This window comes from Mercurialis annua, linkage group LG6 (genome assembly GCF_937616625.2).
Source record: "Mercurialis annua linkage group LG6, ddMerAnnu1.2, whole genome shotgun sequence".
NCBI classification, from domain to species: Eukaryota; Viridiplantae; Streptophyta; class Magnoliopsida; order Malpighiales; family Euphorbiaceae; genus Mercurialis; species Mercurialis annua.
In genome coordinates this window covers 3,105,717-3,131,752 of record NC_065575.1, presented here as the reverse complement: position 1 = coordinate 3,131,752, position 26,036 = coordinate 3,105,717, and the positions used below count along the sequence as shown (strand labels likewise).

The following is a 26,036-nucleotide window of genomic DNA, read 5'->3' as shown; positions in this document are numbered from 1 at the left end:
TCACTCGCGTTAAAATTTTCTTTTCATTTATATCCTAATTTAAAAAGAAAAAAAACTAATTGTACTTTTATTTAGGTTTTAGCTTTCAGCTCTACCTCTAAGATAATAAATGAACAAAGGATCACTTTCACTTCCGAATTTGTGTTAAAATATCAAAAAAGTTCAAAATTGGAAAATAAAATCATTTATACCCTAAACTTTTTATTTAGGTTCAAAAACGACCCTCCCCACTCTCATCTCAGAAAGTGAGGTACGCTCTCCGGTTTTAGATAGTGGTTTTTTTTTCAAAGTGGTTTTAACAAAAAAAAAAAGTTAAATGGTGCTTAAAATTTTCAATTTTTTAAATAAACATATAAAACTTTTAAATTAACATATAAAACTTTCGAATAATAATTTAATTTAAAACTTTATTTATTTTATTAATAATAGCTAAAAATATAAAAACTTTATAGTATTCTTTACATTTTTTTTAAATATATATTTTTTTCGAAAAAAATGTTTTCCGGCGAGGAGGAGCTCCTCCTCGCCGGAATCGAGGAGCAGACTCCTCGTTTTTCCGAGGAGCAGAGCTCCTCTTTCACGAGGCGGCTCTGCTCCTCATCGGAGGAGCACTTCTCCTCGTTTTTCCGAGGAGTAGAGCTCCAAAAAAAAATTAAAATAAAAGTCCAAAAGGTCCCTCATTTATTTAATGGTAGATTATAATTAATTAGTGGTTAAATATGATTAATTAGTGTTGATTATAATTAATTAGTGTAAAATATAATTAATTTAAATCTCACTCTCCAATTAAGGTGCCACGTCAGCAAAGGGGCCTTTTTAAGCCGGTTTACACAAGTTAAAGAATAAGTGATCCGATTTTCCAGTTTTGGACTTTTTTGATATTTTGACGCAAGATCGGGGGTGAAAGTGATCTTTTATTCGATGATAAATTGACATCTATTCATTTGGAAATAAAAGTTTCAAATGATCCTTTAATTTTAACTTATATTATAATTAGGCGTTAATGTTACTATTAGTATAATAAGGCCTTTTTCCTCACAAAATTTAATAAATAATAAGGATTGTTTTATTTAATTTATATTAACTATCAATGAATTTTCAAAATTAAAAACCGTAAAAAAACCACCCTTTACATAAAATAAAATCAATTTATTTTTTTAAAAAAATATTTAGATTTTTGTACCCGCTGGAAGGAGGAGTGGAAGGATGACGAACAAATTTTCCTCCTTTCTCATGGAAAGAGGACGATCTATTCCTCCTTCTAAGAACAAATTTTCCTCCTTCATCCTTCCGTGGAAGCTGGAGTAGCACCTCCTCAATATTCTTTCATGAAAGGAGGACGGACGTGGGTCCGAAAAAGACAGACAGTATGTTTGTAAATCAGAGAAGTACGGTGGACGGTGGTGGGTCGTGAACGTTTCATATTTATTTAATTTTAAATTTAAATTAAAAAATTTAATTCATTATTAGAATTTATTTGAACGTTTTTAAAGCTGAAATACTTGTTTGTATTTTTTTTAAATAGTAAAAAATATGATACAAAATTTTTATTTAATTGTTTTTAATGTTTTCATCTTCAAATTAATTAAATCGTCAAATGTTTTTAATTTGGGGTAGAGTTGAAACCTGAAAACTCAAATAAGGGTACAACTGTTTTTTTCTAGGTCAGGATATAAGTAAAAAAAAATCAACATGGGTGGCTTTTAAGTAATTAAGCCGAAATTAATAATGTATACCGCAAAACCTTCTCACCTAGTCACAAGTATTGCGTATTTACGCGACATCAAATTAATATTTATTTAAATAATAAATTTATTAATATATATAGTATAAAATGTATACCTTCATCATACACATTAGGTTGTGTATTAACATTAGTATGCCCAATATTTATTAATACGCAATGCTTGTGACTAGGTGAGAAGGTTTTACGGTACACAATTATTTCCCATATGGTTAAAACCTTCATCATACACATTAGGTTGTGTATTAACATTAGTATGCCCGAAATATTGTGGTTTCGTTCCTTGATGGCAAGCTCCCTTGAGAGGAGTGCTTATCACCTCATTTTTACGATGAGGAGGAACGTACCTTTCCTCAGAAACAAGGTTAACAATAGGAGAAGGTTGAGATGCCTTACTTGATTCTGCTACCTCCTGGACATGATTGCCAGATGCATGCCCCCCGAGTTCTTCTTGTTTTGGACTCTTCTTTTCAGCTTCCTCTTTCTGAGCCCAACTCCTCTGCATTTTTTCCACAGTATCAATCATGATCCTGTATTATGCCTTGCTTTCTGTGGTCCGCTTCCCGGCTTCTTCTTCAAATTTCTCCTGCCTTACTTCCATTCTTTTGAAATATTTCATCATGTGAGCCATGATGCTTTCAGGAGAATCCTCAACCACTTTCTCCTTTTCTTTCTCTTCTGCAATAACAGGTCCTACTACAAGAATGACACTTTGTGGCGCCTCTTGATTTTCATTATTCAGAGGCGCAAGTGACTTCTCAAACTGTTCAACCACCGTGTGAACCTTTCCTCCTGGCCCTGCTGTTGCAGGCGCGCTTTCCTACTACAGGTATGAAGGCAGTTTTGCAGTGGATGTGGAGGAAGCCTTTGCAATAAAAGATGGCATTATTCTGGATACCAAAGCCAATTTTACTCCTTTTCAAATCAAATCTGATTCAAAAATTGTAGCAGATAGCTTCAACAACATCGGTTTGTTTTGTAATAGTGTTGGACTTATTGCTCAACATTGCTTCAATTTAGTTCATGATATAATTGTATTGGCGTTGTCCATCTTTGTAGGGGGGAAAATGTGGGGGCTCATATGTTTGCTAAGAAGCATCCTCTAAGAATCACATTAGTTTTAGATGGATGGAAAATGTCCCTCTTGACATCATTCATTATATGTTGGCTAACCAATCAGCTTTGCTTCGATTTAATGAAATAATTTGGATTCTGTTGTGAGATTAGTCAGAAAATTAATTAGGAAATCAAGTTTATGGAAAAATGTAGAATCGAACTAAAAGAAACACAAGATTTACATGGTTCGTCAAAGACTAATCCATGGGCGAAAGAACGAGTTTTATTCACTAATAGATGAAGATTACAAAGGAACAGTAGAGATTTTTCTAATGCTCAAACCCAACAATAAACCTAAATAATACTTTGGTAGTACTAATTTGCCTCGCACTCTTAAATTCTACAAGTCATAGCTTGTCTATTTATAGAATTCAAAATAGGTTAAAAGAATAAGGAGTTCAAATCCAAATAGGATTAGACTTCTTTTTTCTACACAAAAACTAGTTATGACATAATCAATATCCAACATATATTAGGATAAATCAAAATCCTAAACTAACTAGAATTGTAGGAATAATCCTAACAATCTTCCCACTTATTAGATTCTCTTGCATCTTCAATAAATTAGAATAACGATCAAACTTCACCTCTCCACTTCACTATAATCGGTTATTAAAATTGAGGAATTTCAAACGAGCCCAAGAACCTATTAAACTTGTCGATGCAAAATGACACAATAGATAAATAAAATAACTTATCAACCAATTGGCACGCATGTGTGAATTTGTTGCCCTTGATCTTGGAAATGTCATTAGTAGAATCTGACGAAAGAGACGAAGTCGTAACTGATCCATCAATCTCATATAAACAACAAACTCTATGAGCTTTCAATAACACCACAATATCCAAAACTCCATTCTTGCCTAAAACTCATATCCACAATTTTTAAAGTAGATAGAGAGATGAGATTCTTATGCATTTTTGAAACATGTCAAACGTCGGTGAATGTTATAACTTCTTCATCATGCATCTTGATCTTTACAGAATCAATGCCTAAAATAGATGAAGATTAAAAGAACGGTAGATATTTTTCTAATACTCAAACCCAACGATAAACCTAAATAATGTTTTAGTTGTATTAATTAGCCTCACACTCTTAAATTCACAAGGTATAGCTTGTCTATTTAGAGTTCAAAATAGGTCAAAAAAATGAAGAGTTCAAATCTAAATAGGATTAGATTTTTTTTTTTACACAAAAACCAATAATGATATAATTAATATCCAACACATATCGATAAATTAAAATCCTAAACTAAAAAAGAAAATTGATTAGAATTTAAAAAGTCAAAATAAATCTGAATTTTCTGATTTATTAGACCTTAATTAAATGGCATTTGACAACGATCCAACTCTAGCTAGTTTATTTTAAAACTAACATGTCAAAATTTATAGTAGATTAAAAGTAAGTACCTCTCTATATATGCTGCCTCGGCTTCTTTCACAAGTCACCATTTCCACAATCATCATGGCTCTATCTTTGTCTTCCAAAATACTTGTTATTATTTTTTCTGTTTTTGTGCTCGCCGGAGATGCAGTCCGAGATATGTCCGATCAAGTGCCGATGCCGAAGAGAGTACTGAGCAATGACACTAGACTTGGAGATTATTATGTTCACGTAGCAACTTTACACCATATTTTGACTCAATCACAATGGTCTGGTGAATGTTTTCAAGACACCAGTGGTTATTGGTCAAAAAACAGAGGTTATGCCGATGTTTGGATTATTATTGTGGTAAAAAAAAACACTTAACTATTTACATTTTTGCATTTTATGTTACAATGGATATTAATTTTATTTTCTTTAGATAATCATATATTTTATGAAAACGACAATTCGTTGGCATTTTTATTTTAACTTTTAATTCAAAAGTATCTAGAATAAGTTTGGTTCGATGTTGATTTATTTAACTGGTCTAATTAGAAAAGGGAAAATTTAAAATTTTGATTGTGATGAAATCTAGATATAAATTGTTCGAATTTATAAAATTGACAGGCGAGACTGCTTAAAGTTTTTTAAAACTATATTTAATAAAATAGTCAAAATTATAAATAAAAAAATTATAAAATTTTAAAAGTACTCCCTCCAACGGGATGGGGAGAAAACCCGGTAAAATCGATTAACCAAACTGAAATCGGAAAATGTGATTAATCGGTCTATTTGTTTAGGTTTAGATTTTAATTTTAATTTTTTGTGATTAATAGTTTGTGTTTAGGATTTGAAGTTTTAAAAACCGTTATTAACCGGTTTATAAAAATATGTATTTTTATAAATTATAATTATACACAAACACACACACACACACACACACATATATATATATATATATAAATTATAATTAAATAAAATCTAATACACTCATAGAAATATTAAATAAAAACAATATGTAGCAAGTATTCAGTTAGGCGTATATTTAAATTTTAGAGGAATATATATAAAAAAAATCAAAGAATTATATTTCATTAATAAAATATTAATTTAATAAAAATAATAATATAACGTTATAAGTTTATAATTACTAGAAAGTTCACATGCATTTGATAGTTGTAAATTATACTTTTAAATTTTTGGATTGATTCACCTATTCAAAAAATAGCTTAATTTTTTTGTATATATATAATTAAATTACTATAGCTTCTTTTATTTGTAAGAAAAATTTAATTTAATACAATAGAATTAATTTTATTTTAATAGACCATGCTAAAAAAATTATTCTATAAAATTTATCTTTTTTATGTCTAATTTTTTAATGGTTATATGATTAAAAATCATAAATTTAAAAAACAAACTGTTTTAAATGGTTAACCGGTTTAATGGTTAATTATTTTAAATTTTAGATTTAGTTTTTAATTTTAAAAATCATACTATAATGGACTGGTTCATAAATTACTTTCATGGACCGGTTAAACGGCTCATTCCCACTCCTAATCTCTGTCCTATAAATATAAAAACATAATCAATTTTGGTGTGTTTTATAAAAATAGAAAAAGTAATTATATTTAATATTGATTTTTAATAGAACTATTAAAATATTCTTATAGTTTATCATATCATTAGCATTAAATGCGGTGGCTTTGATGTTTTATATAACTAATTCATAATGATTCATTTTGAAAATTGAAAAGATTTTTTAAGTATATTTTAATAATCTTACTATTTATCATTATTTTCTAAATTCTAATAAAAGTGTTACTTTTTATATCTTTATCTTTTGCAGACCAACAATGCAATGAACTGGTACTGTTCGGATTCTTATCAATTTAAAGTAGGAAATGAGGTCATAGAGGCGGACACTTTCTATACCTCTGCAACGAATCCACATGAAATTGTGTTCACTCCAACAGATGATCAAAAAAGGGAAGTAAGTTTCACTTTCGGTCATAAATTTATAAACACTTAATCAGACCATTGGCGGATCGGAATTAATTTTTAATCCAGTTTAATTTTTAATTCACCTGTAATATTCGGACAGTCTGAGCTTAACATCTATTTTGATGTTAAAATTTTATTAAATTTCTTTTATTTTTAAAAGACTTATGTATATTTTCTAAAAAAAATCGGTCTCAGCCAAGGCTGGAGCCTACCTTAGTTTAAGAGTAGCTCGGCCACTGAATCAGACCATATTATATAATTCTAATTTTAATGACAGATACATGAAAACGGAATTGGCGTTTATTTACAAAGGTCGTCTGAGATTAAAAACAACAAAAGTGGGCATGACATTCTGGAACAGGCTGTGGAAACAATATGAGAGTTAAAGCAAACTACGGAGAAGCTTATTCGTCACTTTGCTATATATGCTAATATTTGCTGAAGTTTTTTTTTTTGGGTAAATAATATTTGCTAAAGTTATATGGACTTTTTACTGTTGTTGAGAATTATTCCATGTCATTGTAATCTAAACTAAAAAAAAGCATCTTTGCTATTTTTTATGAATAAAATTTGTACTAAAGGCTACACGAAATGGGAAAAAAACTCCATTTACTTATAGAGCTGACGTACACTTAAAACTACAACTTTGAGGAAGAAAATACAATGTCAAATAAATTATAATACAATTCAGATTTTTAAAAAAGTATAAACCCGAATAGGAAAAGGCGAGAATAGCCTTAGTGAAACAATAAAAAATAATATCAGCCATAATATAAGCTTTTTTTTTTGAAAGATAGGATAATATTAATAATCCGAAACACTTACATTTGTAAGGAATTCAGGAAAGTGAGAAGATCACTCCTGATGACCTGAAATGGAACAGGCATGTTGCGCTAAACAATGCGCTGCCTGATTCGCAGATCGTCTTACGAATAAAAAAGATAAACTACTCAATTGCTTCGCTAAATCTAAACAATCTCCAATAAGCAAGTCCGCCTCCATCAAATTTGGATTGCGTAACTCCAAAATCACATGCCCTCGCATCCGACTCAACAACAATATTCGAATAACCCTTAACCAACTGAGATCTTCGCGAATATTCATTATCTCAGCGGAACGAGTGGAAAAATTCCCATGCATGCAGTGGACTCGCAAGTCTTGCTGCCTGCCAAGCTGCGACATGCTCTAATACATGCCCGGCCTTAGGCATAAAGGCCTATGCCACAAATTTTCGAGGACCCCATAATTTTATAGGACCATAGGATAAATAAATGTTATATTAAAATTTTATTAATTTTTTTTTTATGATAGATGAAATTTTCATTTTTAAAATCTAATTAGGTCTTTTAGTAATTAGAAAATAAATTTTAAAGGGCCTCTTTTATGGTAGTAAATGTTGTAATTTATATTTAAAAATTAATTAGGCTCTTTTAATAATAACTATATAGCAATACAAACAAGAGTAAATTACATTATATATATTGTTTTTATATAAAAAATGTTCTTTTAAAAGTAATGTTATAAAAATTTACTAAAAATCTATTGATATTTATTAAAAATCTACTAAATATTTATCAATAATCTACCGAGAGAGTACCTTTATAAAGTGAAAAAGAACATATTTTATGAGAAAAATAATACGAGTTTATTTTTACGAACAAATTTACAAAAATAGAATTTATTTATAAAAAAAATACTAAGATCTCGCCTAGGACCTCGGTTCATCTAAGGCCGGCCCTGCTTTGATATAAGCTTATTTATGCATTTTTAAATCTACTAAGTCATGACTTTCCCTAAGATTGTCCATTATCTCGATATATCTCCTTTTAGAATTAACTCAATCTACTAAACAAAAAAGGCTTCGAAGGAGTGCGTCATTATCCAAACTGTGAACGCAAAAAAAAAAAACAAGAAAAAAGAGAAAAACCAATAATACAAAATTTTATGTGGTTCGATCAATGCGGTTTACATCCACGACAGAGAGAGAATTTTATTCTCTATATTTAAAAGAGTCAGTTATTGATGTGTATAAAAAAGTATGATTTATTACATACGGTACAATTGCTTCTAGATAAAATAACAAGTAGTACAATTTTTAACTAAAAAGTTACAATATATACGTACTATGCGTCAGTAGGTCTGACGTGACGCATGGACATGTGCACCAGCTATGCTGGTGCACATGCTTCGCTGACCCGCGGGTGACGCGCAGGTCAGCTACTTATTTAATATATAAATTTTAACTCACATTTAAAACAAATGGTTTATCTAATTTTTTTCATCTTATCTATTTTATTTATTTAATATTTAAATTTTAAAAGACTAATATTTTAAGAAATTTTAAAATACAAATATTTTTTTACTTATTTAATATTAATTTTAGTTTTAAAAATATAAATATATTAATTTTTAAAAATATAAAAAATATTTTTTCCATCTTATAAAAGTAGAAAAAGACACCTTTTTGTCATATAAAAATAAAATAAAATAAAATAACCACATTCATTATTAATTAAAGATAAAATTATTAAAATACCCTCATGATTCTATTATGTATAAATTATGTATGTTTTAAGTATATATATATATCATGTATAAATGGTGTATTAACGATTTATCTATTTAATACATTTTAAAAATATATTTACTATGTATAAGTTATGTATTAAATATGTATTGAAAACGTATTAAGTATGTATCGGAAGTGTATCAAATATGTATACAAAATACATATGTAAAACATGTATTAAATTTTTTGACAAGTTTCAGAGATGTATAAAAATATCAGTAATAGAACTTAAAAAAGACATAGAATATAAGGAAAAGGTTTCAAACAACGAATATGTATCAAATATGTATCAGATATGTATTTGATATTTATTGGAGATGTATCGAATATGTATCAGAAATTCATTAAATATATTTTTCTAATGCCATTTGTATGCATCAAAATATACATCGGTTGATTCAATTAAATTTTTGACAAGTCTCTTATATGTATAAAAATATTAGTAATAGAACTTAAAAAAAGACATGAACTCGTTCAATTAGATCTCTATGCATGTTATCTTTTCCTGAAGAGATGGACTCAGTCGGCACCCAAAGTTGCCAAACCGACGTTTCCTAAACATTGTTCCCCGTAAGCTATCCCTCAAGAAACAAAGAAAAAATTTTGAAAAACAAATATGTATCAAATATGTATAAAAAATATTTTAAATGTCTTTATATGTATCAAATTGAATCAATTAAATCGATAAAAATAAAAAATAAAAAATAACAATTTAAAAAATTAGTTAATTTAATTAATTAAACTTCAATTTACTATATCAAATTCATTTCTTGATTTAAAAATTAAAAAATATAAATATTTTTTAGTTGATTTAATTGTTTATATTTATATATTTAAAATTAAAATTAATATTAGTATTTTTTTAATTGATTCAATTATTTATATTTATATTTTAAAAATTAAAATTAAAGTTAATATTTTTTTATAAATTTATAAAAATCGGATTACTTTTAGCATAATTTAAATAAATAAATATATATAATTTTTGAAAATATATATATATAAATAATTTTTTATTATAATCCTTTTTTAATATGTAAATAATAAATAACTTAAAAAAAAGAAACTTTGGTGTGGTTCACTCTCATATAGAGTGAACCACATCACTTAACTGATGCGCGGGTCAGTTACTAGCTGGTGCACAAAAGACAAAAACGCGCGCTGATGTCAGTGCGCATAGTGACGCGTGCTGACATCAGCAAAAAAGGTATTTAGTGTAATAATTTGGAGTTAGTTGGTACGCATGTAAAGTTTGGGAAAAAAAGATAGCCATGTAAATTGGACTTAAAACAGGCTTAGTTATGTAATTAAACCTATTTAAAATGTGTTTACAATAGGATAAGCACTAGTATTTATACTAGAAATCCCTCGGATACAAAATTTAAGCCCTCCATATATAACGAATTATTAATCCAAATCCAATAGAAAACCAAACGCTAAAAAATAGGATCAATTCTAATGATCCATGCATGCAACAATCTCTGTCTCGGCGAATATTGATAGGAGTAGAATTAGTCTTATTTTACGGGTCTAATTATATCGTTATGTCGTATTTTATCATGCATTTATAAGTGTTTTGCGCCTTATTATGTTTGTGAGAGTTTCAGGATCGACATAGTGATTGTAAAGTGATTTGGGCAAAGTCGTATTTTACCATGTCTCTTTCGAGACCTTTGAGGCAAATTGGACAGGGATTTCTGGAGGGCTGTGTCTGGTTCGAGAAGATCCAAAGACAAATGAGAAATGAAGAAAAAGCAAAGGTCTCGATCGAGACCTACCTGTCTCGATCGAGTCATTCACTTAGCTGAGAAGAGTTGAATTGATTCGAAGGCTGTCTTGACCTGTTTCCAATTCGTCTTATTTAAACTTGTATTAGGAATTATTTTCTATTCCTATTGTATAAACCTCTATATAAGGCATAGCTAATAAGTTTTTTTAGGTTAAGCTTTATTGTTAGATTATTACTCTTAAAATTTAGCATAACTTATTATTACTTCCAGCTTTTAATTTATTTTTCTTGAGACAAGATTCAAAAATTAATTATTTTTATTGAAGTTTATTATTCTGAGACCAACAATTCCGGATATTTATCTTAAAAAATGTTTTACTCTTCATCTTACTTGCTTGCGTTTTTATTATTATGAGTAACTAATTTCCTCGTTTGAGAGTTGATATGAAAAAATAATTAGGTAATTGATTGGATGTGGATTGATTGATGTTTATTATCGTGTTTTGATTATTGCACTTCATGTTAGATTTAAATTGGTCACTTAATTCTTAATTTTTGTTTAATTCATAATTAAGAGATTCTTAATTGAATAGACCTTAGTAATCGAAAACCTAAAAGATAATATCGTGAGAGCGAGTTAGATTTTAGTTGGTCTTTGAGTTTGCTTAATAACTGCAATTTAATTGTTTATGTAATACCCCGTAATTTTAAGTAAATAAAATATATCACGAGGTCAAATTCAGATAATCAAAATATTAATAATAATATTTTGAGATTCGAATATGAAGGAAAATAGTCATGAAAGAGTTAATTTAATTGTCAAAGGATAAAAGTCAAGTTTGACAATTTTACGTCATTAAATTTAATCACAGGAAGTGATTTAATGAACTAGAAGTACGTAAATTAAATTTAAGTAGAAATTTAATTTATAAGTGTCCCTAAAAATATATTATAATTATAGAAGTTTAAAATTTAAATTTGGAAATTTTAATTTTAATAAACGGATTTAAACAGGACTAATAAATTTTAGAAAAATTAAAAAAAATAATTTATAAGTACCGAGCGAATATTTTTGGTGCCAATAAATCTTTCGAGAGTTACTAAAAATAAAATATAAGCCCGATGTAAATAAAAATTATATTTTATTCGTTTTTTGGGTAAAATTTCACGAAATTTGGAATTAGTCTCCGTTTGAGTTATGGACGACTAATTAAGAACTTGAGTTAAAGTATATGATTGAGCTAATACTAAAACGTACTTTAGCCAATTAAGTATATAGTACTCCCTCCGTCCCACAAAGATAGGCCATTTGGACAAACACGGGAATTAAGAAAAATATAATTTTTTCAATAAATAAATAATATTTTAATGACTAATTTTTGTATTGGTGTATTTTACATTGTTATTAAAAATTGACATTTATTACATATTGGAACATGAAGCAATTAATTAAGTTGAAGATAATAATGTATATTTATTAGAGGTAACTAAGTCTTTTAGTTTTAAAATTATTAATCAAAAAGAGAAGGTGACCTATAATTTGGGGTTTTTGATATTTGGGTGCCTCAAAGGCACCCAAAAATCCAGTCTAGTGCCTCTTCTGGAATTAATTCCAGAAGAGTGCCTGGGACCACCGGTTCCGCATTCTAGGAATGCGGAACAGGTGGTGTTCCGCATTCCTAGAATGCGGAACGCTTTAATCAGCTGATTAATTAATAATCAGCTGATTAAAGCGTGTTCCGCATTCTAGGAATGCGGAACACGCTTCCCCAATGATTGGGGAGACAGTTTTGTCTCCCCAATCATTGGGGCAGCAATGATTGGGCACTAAAATGCCCAATCATTGCTGATTATTAATTTTTTAAAAACCCTTTTATTTAAATAATTATAAATTAAAAATAATATAAAATAATTTTATTTTATTTAACTAATGATTTTAACAGACGATATTAACAGACGATATTAACTAATGATTTTAACAGACGATACTGAATTTAACAAACGCTTATAAATAAACGACAAAATTTAACAGACGATATAAATATTTATTTTATTTAACTAATGATTATAACAGACACTGATAAAAAAATAACAATTATAACACACGAATATAATATACATAATATAGTAAACATACAACATATACTAAAATACAAAAATCGATAAATAAAGAAAAATATGAAATCTAATCCTCATATCTACGAATCCTCGGTCTCTGTATCCTCAAACCGTGAGTCTCTCGTCGGTGCCGCGAGCTGTCTGTGATCGAGTGAAACTGTCTGGGTACCGGAGGGCTCTCGCCGCTGTCGGGGGCGTCCTCGTCCTGAGCTGAATGCTGAACGTCTGCTGCTGGTGGTGCAGTACCGGTCTCCTCCTGTGTGGGCGGTAGGAGTCTAAAAGATGGAGGTGTGAGATCCGGTCGTGATAAAAGCTCCTCGTACGCCTCTGAACCGATCTCCGGACCGAATAACCATGACTCTAACAGTGTAAAATGTAGCTGTGATGGATCCTGGGCCTGGTGAGAAGAAGATGGCTGCGAATGTGACGTCGACGGCTGATCATCCGAAGGCATCGTGGGACGGTAACACTGATCGAAAGACGTGAACGGTTGAGCATCTGTATATGGCGCTGGACGGTAATACTGATCTGATGCAGCAAACGGCGGTGGTGTGGTCTGCAGAAACGGAGACGCCGGTGGTGTGGCCTGCCGGAACTGAGACGCCGGTGGTGTGGCCTGCCGGAACTGAGACGCCGGTGGTGTGGCCTGCCGGAACTGAGACGCCGGTGGTGTGGCCTGCTAGTAAAGTCTTGTTGCGAACCACGGCCTCGTATTCCACGTACAATTCCAAAATCTCGAGTTGCGGATACCGCACGACCTCGTTCAGAATTCCAAACACATGCTCGTTATTCTCCACGGAAAACAACGAGTACGACTGTATCGCACCCTCAACTATTCTTGGAAGCCGGAAGTAGATTTTTGACATTTCTACTTCCCCGTCGGTAGAAACTGCTCTTCTACAAATATTTTGTAATTCCTCGAAACTCATTCTCTCGCTAAGCGCCGTATTAACCGGACGACCCCCGTGGTATTCTATTCCACACGGAGAACTCACAATACGGCCATCACACCATATCAACAAAGATATATTTGGACTCGTCATTTCTAATTAATAAACAGCAAATTTTAACACCGTTATATTTAAAATGCCAATCTTAAATTTATAGCATTAACATATCAATCGTAATTACTATTACTTTATTTCTAATATTTTTTTCAAATAAAAATAAATTAAACATATCCTAATATAATTGTATGAAATTTCTAATTATACACTTCCTTATTACATGAAATTTTTTATTATATTCTAATATAATTATATTAAACATATCCTAATTTTTTTATATTATACATGCATTTCTAAGTTACAATTAAAGTCTAATATTTTGCTATATTAAAATTAATTTTATAACAATTTTACATATTATTAAATTTCTAACATTTATAAACACTAAAATTATTTAATACAATAATTAAAAAAATTACACATACTAACCTCTTGTAGTCCTTTAAATAAATAAGTATCGAATAAAAAATATAACACTTCACGAAGAGATCCGTTTAGCTCCGAAATATAACTTCTTCCAACTTTTTCCCGAAATATTTTTCAAAATATAACCTCGAAACTAATTTTTTTTCTCCCCTATACTCTTATTTTTTTTTTCTTTCATTTAGTAATTTTTTTTCTTTCACTAAATGACCCTCCCCCATCCCTTTTATAGCCAACCGTTGGGAGCTGGTCTCCCAACGGTTTTAAATGCGTTCCGCATTCCATGAATGCGGAACGCATTTAATTTACCGTTGGGAGACCAGCTCCCAACGGTAATGTTGGCAGTGTTCCGCATTTCTAGAATGCGGAACACTGCTAATCAGATTATTAGCAGGCACTCTTTCGGAATTAAATCCGAAAGAGGCACTGATCTGTAATTTTGGGTGCCTTTGAGGCACCCAAATATCAAAAACCCTATAATTTGGGACGCCCAAAATAGAAAGGTGGCCTATCTCTGTGGGATGGAGGGAGTATATCATATCATTTCAATAGAAATGATACAGAAACATCATTTGTTTCTTCCTCTTCTATTGTCTAGGGTTTCCAGAGACCAAAACCTAGGGTTTTGATGCAGTTTGATCCGTTTCTTAATTTCTGACACTGATTTCTTCGATAATGCACACATATTCGAGGTAATAACCGATAATTTGAATTCCATTATTTATAATTTGGAGTATAATTGAATATAAATGTAATACCCCGTAAAATTTTAAGTCTTTAAATCATGACTCGGAGCATAATTTTGAAGATTGTGATGATATAAATTAAATTATGACTCGGAACATGTTTCCACTTGCTGAACTCTACTTCATCATGCCTCACTTCCCTTATAATTTTGGTCTTTTGCCATGGAAGCTGCTGCATATTTCCACTCCGACTTTGAATGGTTGTTATCCCTACAAAATTCTATTTGACAAAGTTCCTAATTATCAAAAGATTCCGTGGTTAAAGCCGTATTAAAAACACAAACTGAAGCCGCCATCGCGGCCTTGTATCTTTTTTGGTTATTCACTCAGTCAAAGTGTGTCTTGTTGTTATGATTTCTTAAACAAACGAATGTTTATCTCTCGGCATGTTTGCTTCCATGAAAACCCATTTCCAGCCCCTTCTCTTGGCGATGGTTCCCTTGCAACTCATAATTCTACTTCATGTTGTTTATCCAACGACCAATTTACATCATTACATGTACCTATTCTCAGTCAGAAACAAACTCAGCCTTCTGCTACTATTACTCCCTCACATCGTGAGTCTACTGTCGTGCCTACGTCCCAAGCGTTGATGTGTTCTACCCCAGTTGATTCATTTCTATCACAATTGGAAATTCATGAACAAGCTCCAAATACATCTCAAGTGCATATTAGTTCCATGCATGTACCAGCTCCCATCAATAAACATTACATAGTTACTCAAGAAAAGGATAAGATTTACAAGTCGAAGCGACTCTATGCATATATATGTAGTCACAAAACATCCTCTGCCATCCTTAAATGAGCCAGCTTGTGTGTCCTCCTCTCAAAAGGACCCACATTGGAGATTAGCCATGTCAAAAGAATTCAATGCTTTAAATGGGACTTAGTTCCGACTCATATGGCTATAAGTATGATAGGTTGCAAATGGGTGTTTGGACTTGAGCACAAATCCAATGGAGAAATTGAGAGGTGCAACCGGTTACCATCTGTTCAGTTTTATCAATTGCTCTAATGTTCAATTGGCCGATTAGACAACTCGATGTAAGTAATGCTTTTCTTCATGGCTCACTCATTGAACTTGTCTTTATGTAACATCCTCCTGGTTTTATTGATATGACATAACCTACTCGTGTTTTCGGACTACAAAAATCGCTTTATGGCCTTAATCAAGCCCCATGAACTAAGTTGTGCACTTCCTGATCCTGGCTTTGTACATTCAAAATTTAACAACTTCATGTTTCTCTATCATCAAGGTAATACTCATCTATACCTTCTAGTTTATGTTGATGATATTATGCTCACATGCAATGATACTCCATTGATCTCCACCACCATCAAGAAACTCAGTGCAACATTTTTCTTAAAAGATCTTGGTAATATCTCCTACTTTCTCGATATTGAGGTAATCCCTTACAAAGAAGGACTCTTTCATTCCCAACACAAGTATTATCTCTAACATCCTTCATTGTCACAAAATGGACAGGGCTAAGGCCCTTGCTACACCTATGTCAGTTTCTGACTTCACATCCCTTCCTGGTGCCTCAGTGCCTTGTGATGCTCATGTCTATCAGCAAGTTATCAGCGAATTATAATATTTGGCATTTGTCGTAAATCGCCTTGACCAATCCGTATCTGTTCCAACAGAATAAAATTGGGGTGTAGTCAAACGTGTTTTCATATATCTTAAAGGCAGCCTCATGCACGGTCTATTTCTTCGGCGTTGATATGTATCACTTTTTGAGCTTACTTAAATGCTGACTGGGCAGGGAACCCTAATGACCGCACATCAACTTCATCCTTTTCAATCATTTTGGGTGATAATCTAATATTCTTGGAGCTCATGCAAACAACGTGTTGTAGCACGATCATCCACAAAAGTTGAGTTCTGTTCTCTTACAGTTGCTACATCAGAAGTTAGATGGATTCAGAACTTTTTTCATAAATTAGAACTACCGCTCTGTTGTCCTTTAACACTTTATTATGACAATATTGGTGCTACACACGTACCTTTGCATCATGTTATGCATTCTCGCATGAAACACATATCCATTGACATACACTTTGTTCAAGGTATCGTTGCCAAGGGTCTACTCACGGTATCACACATTAGTACCAAGGACCAGTTTGCTGATCTGCTAACAAAAACATTACATAGTACAAGGTTTCAGTTTTTAAGGTCCAGACTTGCTATTGCTGATGGCACCGCAATTTTGAGGGGGCATATAACAAAAACCATTACTCATCAAGCTAAATCAACTCAATTCCTCAAATGGGTGATTTGATTGTATCATTTTTTTCCTATTCCTAGATAAAATTGATTATATTATAATTATTTAGTCAAAGTTTTAATGTTCTAATTGTTGGAACTTACATAAAATAGAATAAGAAAAAATCTTAGTTTTCTTGTGTAAATACTCCATCTTGTACAAATATAAATATTAATCAAAAGAAAGAATTTTGAATCTCTCTTTTAATTCACATGCGATCAGTGTTTTGATTATTTATGCCAAACTATAGCATATTTTATATAAACACATAGACAATTAATCATCAATTTAATATTTATGCATTTAGTGACTAGAAATTTTTCTTGTTGAAATAAAACTAGAAATTTCTGTCATTTAAAATGTACAAATTAAAATTTTGTTGCCAAAATAAAATTACTTGAAAGTTTAGTAATTTTCATAATCAATTATTTTATCAATATCATTGAAAAGTTCAAATTGTTAAGTGAAATCCTAACTATAGTATTATCTCTAACACATTCCAGCACAGAAATATTAAATTTGAAACGTGAATAAATATAAGCCATTTTATGTTGTATTATAATTAATTAAAACGCTCTAATAATTGACTAAAAATATAAATCTTTTTGACTTTTTAATTTTAAATAAAATTTTGTAATTTTGGCTCAATTTCAAACACTATCAATTTTATCCAATTTGCTGTAACTGGAATAAAATTGTAAAAAAACAATAAAAAGCTATGATTAAAATTATAAAAGATCGAAAATGACCAATGAATTTTACGTAGACGTAGTTTTTTGACAGCATGGAGACTACGTGAGATTGGACAGACGCTATTAATTAATTGAATTTATGGACTAAAAGTGATTACGTCTCTACAAAGTATAAATACTGCCTCAGCTTATTTCATAAGTCACCATTTCCACAGTCATCATGGCTCTATCTTTGCCTTCCACAATACTTATTATTTCTTTTTCTGTTTTTGTGCTCGCCGGAGATGCAGTGCGAGACATGCCGGAAAAAGTGCCGATGAACATAATATTGAGCAATGATACCAGACTTAAAGATTATGTTCATGTAGCAACTTTAAGCCATTACTGGACACATTGGCATGGTGTATGTTTTGAAGACAACATGGGTTATTGGGGAGAAGCTGCACATGAGCACAGCTGGGTCTGGATTATTCTTGAGGTAAAAAGAACAACTAATTCTTCTTCATCTTACTTTAATATTGACCAAATCCATCTAAAGGTCCTTGTACTTTACACTTTTTTTCGTAGGTTTTTATATTTCATTTTTATATTATCTGATCCTTCTACTTACCTATTTTTTGTTTTTCAGGTCCTTTTTGAGTTTTTTTCAGTCTTTTTGTGTGACTGGAGAAAAAAAAATTGTAAGTTGAGGAACTGGAAAAAACTCAAAAGGACCTGAAAATTGAAAATAGATAAGTAGAGGGACTAAATAATACAAAAATGAAGTATAATAACCTATGAAAAAAATATGTAAAATACATATACCTCTAAATGGGTTAAGCCCTTTATTATTAATGTAAGATTCATTATAAACCAAATTTTTACATTTTAGTATTTTATTCTAAAATGAATGTAAAATTTTAACTTTCTTTTAATCATATATTTATTTCAAGTTCAAAATCAATTTGAAAATAAAATAGTTGGCTTTTACATGACATAAGATTCTTTAGGTATAATACATGTATACTTCTATAAAGGCAAAATATTTTTGTATGTCCATAATTGACATTTTTTAAAAATTTATCTTTAAAAAAGTAAGACCATTTTGTTCTTTAATTTTATAAATTAGAATCATCGGTAAATTACTATGAGATTTTCACACTCCCGTAAGTTAGATATTCACACTTCAGTAACTAATTTTATAAATTACAGTAAATTTGATTTTCAAACTTTCGTCCTTCATGTTTGAAAATCAAACAATATGACCTTCCACCTTTATTTCCGTCAACAGTTTAGTCATTCCGTCTATTTTTATGTACAATACATGTATACTTTTATAAAGGCAAAATATTTTTGTATGTCCATAATTGACATTTTTTTAAAATTTATCTTTTAAAAAATATGACCATCTTGTTCATTAATTTTACAAATTAGAATTATCAGTAAATTACTATGAGATTTTCACACTTCCGTAAATTAGATTTTCACACTTCTGTACTAAATTTTATAAATTACAATAAATTAGATTTTCACACTTCCCTCCTTTATGTTTGAAAATCAAATGATATGATCTTCCACCTTTATTTTCGTCAACAATTTACTCATTCCATCTATTTTTAATGTTAGTCAACTGAATCAAAAGACTAAATTAGAAAAAAATTAAATTTCAACATTATTCTTAATAAGTCTAAATACAATTTAAATTATTATGAGATTTAGTGAGTTAACAACTTCAATTCCATTTTTAATGTTTATTAATATTTTAATTTTTTGAAAAAAATATATTTCTGATTTTGAAACGTAACCAAACAGGAGGTACGAAAATATAAATTTTAACATATATAGAATGCTTCATAAACAAATTTCTAGAATTAATATATTCGGAATATGACTAGTCCGACTTGAATTGTTTATAAGGATTTATTTTATTAGTCCAACTAGAAAAAAGAAGCTCTACAGCTATAATTGAATTAAGATAATATAATTGATTCAATTTATAAAATAAATACACAGTATTGTTCATTTTTTAGAAATAAATTTGATAAAATGATGGGAGTCGTGGATAGGAAAAAATTACTTTGTCTATTATAAAATCTAATAAGCAATTGCTATATTTTTTTACAGACTCATAATCCATACAATTGGAAATGTTCAGATCATTATCAATTTGCAGTAGATCATCAAGTCATAAGGTCAGACTTTTTCTTTCGCTCTGGTTCGCATTCGGAATTAATCCATGTTTCAGACGAACTACGACATAGAGTAAGTTTTCACTTTCGGTCATAATATAAACACTTAGTCACACCATTTATAAAGATGAATTTATATATAATTGTAATTTTAATGACAGATGCATGAACACGGAATCAATGTATACTTATATAAGTCGTCTGAGACTAAAGACAACAAAAGTAGACATGACCTTTCGATATCGGTGGTGGCCGGAGACAATACGAGTCATACAGCAAACGGTACGGCAAGCTTATTCGTCAGTTTTCTATAAGCTATTTAGAAATAAAAGACTTTGTAATATTGCTCAAGTTCTTCATTGTTGTTCATTGTTGCCAAAATAACAAAATGGTACATATTATAATTATAAACATAATAATTTTGGTTATGTGTGAAACTTATCATTGCATTTGGAGATCGATTAAATATGGTAGGCTCTCCGTTAAAAGTATGTATTCGTACTTACGCCCTCCTCAGATTTCCATTCCTTTGGCAAAATTTATCTGGAAAGAATATTTACCTCCATCAAAATCATCCGTTTGTTGGAGAGCGATTCTGGGTTATATACCTATGGAAGACACAAAGGTTTTAATTTGTCTTCAGGATGTTTCATGTGTACAAATATCAACAGTTTGGGTCATTTAGAAGCTAAAAAACGCAACAAATTTGTATAGTTCAACTCCAAATATATATCCATCTTGCTCTTAGAATGCGTATGGGCAAATATCAAAGAATGAGATTATATTAGAATCGGTTAAATGCACGACTCTATGATAGACCTGAACATCTCAAGACTTCTTCAGATCACAGGTAAACTTGCAGCTGCTCCCAAAGTCAATATCGATGGATTTGCCTTAGGCGCGCTGTGAGCAGCAAGCGAAGGGGAAATTTTTAGAAATTCGGCTGATTTTATGAGAGGTGCATTTGCTATTCCGTTGGAAAATGAGTTTGCTTTTGTAGTTGAGCTAGCAGGCGCCATTATGGAAGTTGATATAGCTCGGAAAAGGTGGCATTCTTTATGGCTTGGGAGTATTTACATGAATGGTTAACTTGCCTTCATCAGATTTCTAATATGAATTTTCATGTCTCATATTTATAGAGAACAAATTTCTTCTCTATAAATATGAGACATAACAGGGCAGCAGGGCTGCTGACTTACTTGCGAAACACGGAGCTTTAGTTGCATTTTATATTTGGTGGTAAACTACGCCAAAGTTTTATGATTATGTAATTTATCAGGATTTTAGTAGGCTGACGTCTTGTAGATTTTGCTGTTTTGGATTGATTTGTAAAACTTTCTTTTTATCTTTAATAATTTTTGGTTTTTAAAAGCGTGATGCAAATGTTAAGAAGGTGTTAACCTATTTGAGATGATCGGGTCGAATTCCAAACATTTACTATATATGTAAATATATATACAATGAGAAATTTTAAATTGTGAAAGTCTATCATCCTAAAAAAATTCATCATTATAATTTTCAGTTCTAATTCAAGCATATGTATAGGCTGATTGTGTTGGAGATGAATCGAGTATGAAGATTAAGTTAAAAATAGTTTTGAATTAACTATGAAAATTGTGTTAAAAATAGTTTTAAATTAATCAGAATTGTCAATTTTAAGCTCTGTAATACTAATTGTCGTTTTTAATTAAATGTTAATAAAACATATTTTAATAACATAGATAATCAATTAAGATAATAGAAATGTTGATAACCGGAGTTAGAGAGAGTATGATCTCAATTGACCGGTTATGACAATGATATTGAGTTTTAAAACGTCAAACCAATAAAATGAGAATATTGAGATGTAATATGAAAATAATTTTAATGTCGATATATACATTCATGATTTACAAAGTGTTTTTATGATAAAGTGTTCTAAAAAATAGAGCTAAAATCGATAATCGGTTAACTAAACGTGAGTATAGTTATAAATGTTAGGTTCCATCTTAAAACTAATTGGTGTTAAGTGGAGGTGCCCAACCAATATTTAAACACATGTCCATTCAACACTCCCCCTCACGCGTAGCGTGTCCAGGCCGAGTAACCAATCCCCCCTCACGCGCAACTCACGTAGGCCGGGCCAAATTCAAATTGTGTGAATGGACAAGGCTCTGATACCATGTTAAATTCCATCTTAAAACCAATCAATGTGGGATTTCCCACTTTAACACTCCCCCTCACGCGTAGCGTGTACGGGCCGAGCAACAAAGTTCCCCCTCACGTAAATCTCACATGAGCTGGACCAAACTCAAATTGTGTGAATGGATAAGGCTCTCATATCATGTTAGATTCCATCTTAAAACCAATTGGTGTTAAGTGGAGGTGTCCAACCAATATTTAAACACATGTCCATTCACACACACAACTAATGTGGGATTTCCCACTTCAACAATAAAAATATATAAGGATTGAAATGTGTTCTATGTGAATATATGGTTGTTCTGATTTGAGTCTAGAATTGATTCTAAAATTAGGACTGATAACTCCATAATATCATTATATGCATAAATATATGTGCCATAATTTTTTTCTCTTTTTTCTCTCTCAAATAGAGAACCCTATCTGTCAAGATTTTTTTTTCATTTCTCGCTTCGACTGCCGCCAATGGTTCATTTTTGCTTGGCGGTAATCATTTCTTTTTTTATTGCTTTAGACTAAAATATATAACCGATTCATTTTTACCTTTTTTATTTTTATTGGTAAACTTATCGACGAGACGCATCAAATTTAATATATATATATATATATATATATATATATATATATATATATATATATATATATATATATATATATATATATATAATTCAAGAATCATAAATAGCATAAGACTTTTTAAGGCTCAAGATGAAATCGTTTATAAATTATATTATTTTTTTATATTTTTATTACAGCGATTGTCTTTTTTTACGAAAATCGTTGTCCTTTCTATATGAAAGGTTTGTTTGTCTTTTTTATGAAAAATTTGTGAGTTTTCTGTTAGACAGAGAAGTATTGGATTTTATTGTGATAGAGCATTTATATAATTTTTATTTTTATTTTATAAGGCAATCTACGAATTAAGATTTTACATTTTATTTAAGGTCAGGTCATTAAAAACAATTATCCCTTTTTAAATTTTTTATACATGTAACTGGAAGATAATTTGATCGTTAAAAAAAATGTATAAATATATATGTGGTGGTTACATCTGATGAGTGCTAAACTCTCGTGATTAGAATCTTTAGAGTTAAGGCGTCGGGATGAAGCGACAAGTGAATTTGTATAACTACTTTTAAAAATTAAAACTTAAATTATTTTTTAATTATAAAAAATTTTATACCGTCGCATTGTATTTGTATTTGATTGCCGGCAAAAAAAACAATTTTTACCTTTCTCTCTCTAAAAAAACCCTCCTCCTTCTCTCTAGCTAAAAACTCAACAAACTTAGTTTAGAGGGGGTGGTTTTTTGGCCTTTTGGCCGGAAAACCACCTCCTCCACCACCCTTTTCTTTAATTTTTTTTTTGTTATGTTGTTTTTCTTTCAAATAATTACTTCATAGATGGAATTTGGTGTGTTTTTGTGGTTTCTTTTTTGATGCTTTTTGAAAAATCTTGGTTCTATCAAATGTTTTTGATTTGCATGTTAAGGATCAATAGATCCAAAGAAGAAATTTTAAAGTTTTTCATGGTTTGCATGTTAAAAGCTTCTTGTTTAGATGATGATCCATGAACCTTTAAATATTGAAGATTTTTTTCAATATTTTATTTTAATTGTTTGTTTTTTTAATATTTGCTTTGATGGTTGTTGATGGTTTTCTAATTTTAAATTCATGATGAAGAATGTGCCTACAAGATTTGAAGCTTTAAAGGATCAAGCGGTTTAACGGCATAGCCGATCGAGAATCAAGTTAAGACGCCGCTCCAACGGGATTTTGTTCTTCGTTGCGTCACCTTAGCGGGATTTGGTTCTTAATTTTTCTTTTTCGATTATTATTTTTTGCTTGTATTTTTTATTGTTTCATATTTTTTTTATTAGATTAGAGTATTTGAAAGACCATATATTTTGTGTGGCGTTCATATTTGTACTTTAATCTTCTTCTTTAATATGAATTTATCTCTGTTAAAAAAAAAAAAAAAAGATTGCCGGCAAGCCAACAATCATCCCCTTCCCACCCTAGAATCCCACTTGATTTACCTTTCTAGTCTAAAACTCTCTTTTTTTTCAAAAAAAAAGGGTAGCATACTGTAACAATATTTTCTTAGTAATTTATATAGGAACAAAGGGTCAACGCGCCCCCTAAACTTGTATAACAGGGTCATCTAATCCAATTTATATTTTTTTGAGCAAATAACCCCAAAACTCTTCATTTTCGGGTCAAGTAACCCCATAATTATATTTTTAAAACGCGTAAAATACAAATCGAAGGTGAGGGATGCAAAAAAGTAATTACATACTTCCCTAATTGTTGCGATAAAATTATCCTAAATCTGTTTTTTAAAATAAAAATATAAATTATGGGGTTATTTGACCCAAAAATGAAGAGTTTTGGGGTTAGGTGCTCAAAAAAGTATAAATTGGGCTAGATGACCCCGTGTCACAAGTTTAGGGGGCGCGTTGACCCTTTGTTCATTTATATAGATATATTTACTAAAATTACTTTTAATTACATGAACTTTTTTTTTGAGTTATTGTTAATTATATGACTAAATAATTCTAACATAAAAAAGAATAAACCTATTTTGTGATCTTAAACTATACGATTTTCAATTATCTGGTCTCTCATCTTTAATTTTTCCTTCTCCTATCCTTAAACTTCTATTTTTTTGTCAATTGAGTCCTTTTAAGGGACTAGAGAATGACCTAATTGCTAAAAAAACGTAGAAGTTTAAGGATTCATTTATTAAAAAATAAAAATTTAAGGACCCAATTGCTGAAAAAAATAGAAATTTAAATCCAACTGCCTAAAAATAAAAGTTTAAAGACTCTAGAAGGCAAAATTAAAAAGGGTTAAGAGGAACTAGTTAATCAAATATCATATAGTTTAGGGATCCAAAATAGGTTTACACAACATTTAAAAATAAAGTCAACTTATTATTTTCTTGTATCAAACTAAATTAATCAGTTGACAAAACCCAAAATCTCGCTTCCCATTTCTTCTTCTTTTAGGTATTAAATTCGGTTTTGATCGATCGATTTTGGCATGTTCTTCTGCTCTTTGGTGAGTTCAATTTCATGTTTATTGTTAAGTTTTTATGAATTATAAATTATACCCAATTCAGATCTGTGTCTACCCATTGAGCAATAAAATCTGAATTCTTGTCTTTGCTGAGTAAATTTTTATTCTTTTTACTTCTCAGCATCTGGGTTTTTTTTTCTCAATATTTTGTGTCATTATGTTTATGCTACATTGATTCATCATATTTTATGTTAATTTCTAAGTTAATTTTTTAATGCAGATTGATATTGAGATTTCATTGTTGCAATTGTTTGATCGACCTTTGATATGAAGTGGGTGTAAGTGGGATTATTATGTGCATTTTAGTTTAAATGGGATTATTATTATTACAGTTCGATCCTGCGTGAGGGCATTTTGTTTTTATAAATTCAGTTGCTGCTCATAGTCCCCAATTGATCTCCTCTTCAAATTATCCATTTTCATTCGTCGGTATTAGAGGTATATAATATTTAAACACGTATACATTTTTATCAAATATTTATCAATTACTTATAATTAAGTAACAACCGTGTTTATAATAGATTTAATTCCTTAAAAATAAAAAAAATCCTCACCTATATTTTTTTTCGTTTATACCCTGAACTTGTAAAAACACCATTTATACCATAATTTTAGTTTTTAAATTTTATCCCTATCCAAAAGCATTAAATTGTACTCCTTTTATTTGAAAAAAAAAATTAAAAAAATTCTTCATTTTTAATCTACATGTTAATTAGATATTAATGTTATTAATAATATAAAAGTATCAAATTGAAAAAGGAGCGGTCGCCGCTCCTTCCCTGACGTCGCTCCTTGTTGGTTCCGTTTTTTTTAAAATAAAAAT

General features: G+C 30.2%; 1 protein-coding gene across 1 annotated transcript; it reads left to right on the top strand.

Moving 5' to 3' along the window:
• Positions 1-18,002: 18,002 nt before the first annotated feature.
• Positions 18,003-20,335, top strand: LOC126686860 (uncharacterized). Its single transcript, XM_050381132.2, has 3 exons — positions 18,003-18,262; positions 19,888-20,025; positions 20,114-20,335. Exons 1-3 carry the CDS (start codon positions 18,005-18,007, stop codon positions 20,264-20,266), a joined length of 549 nt encoding a protein of 182 aa, XP_050237089.1. The 5' UTR covers positions 18,003-18,004; the 3' UTR covers positions 20,267-20,335.
• Positions 20,336-26,036: the final 5,701 nt, after the last annotated feature.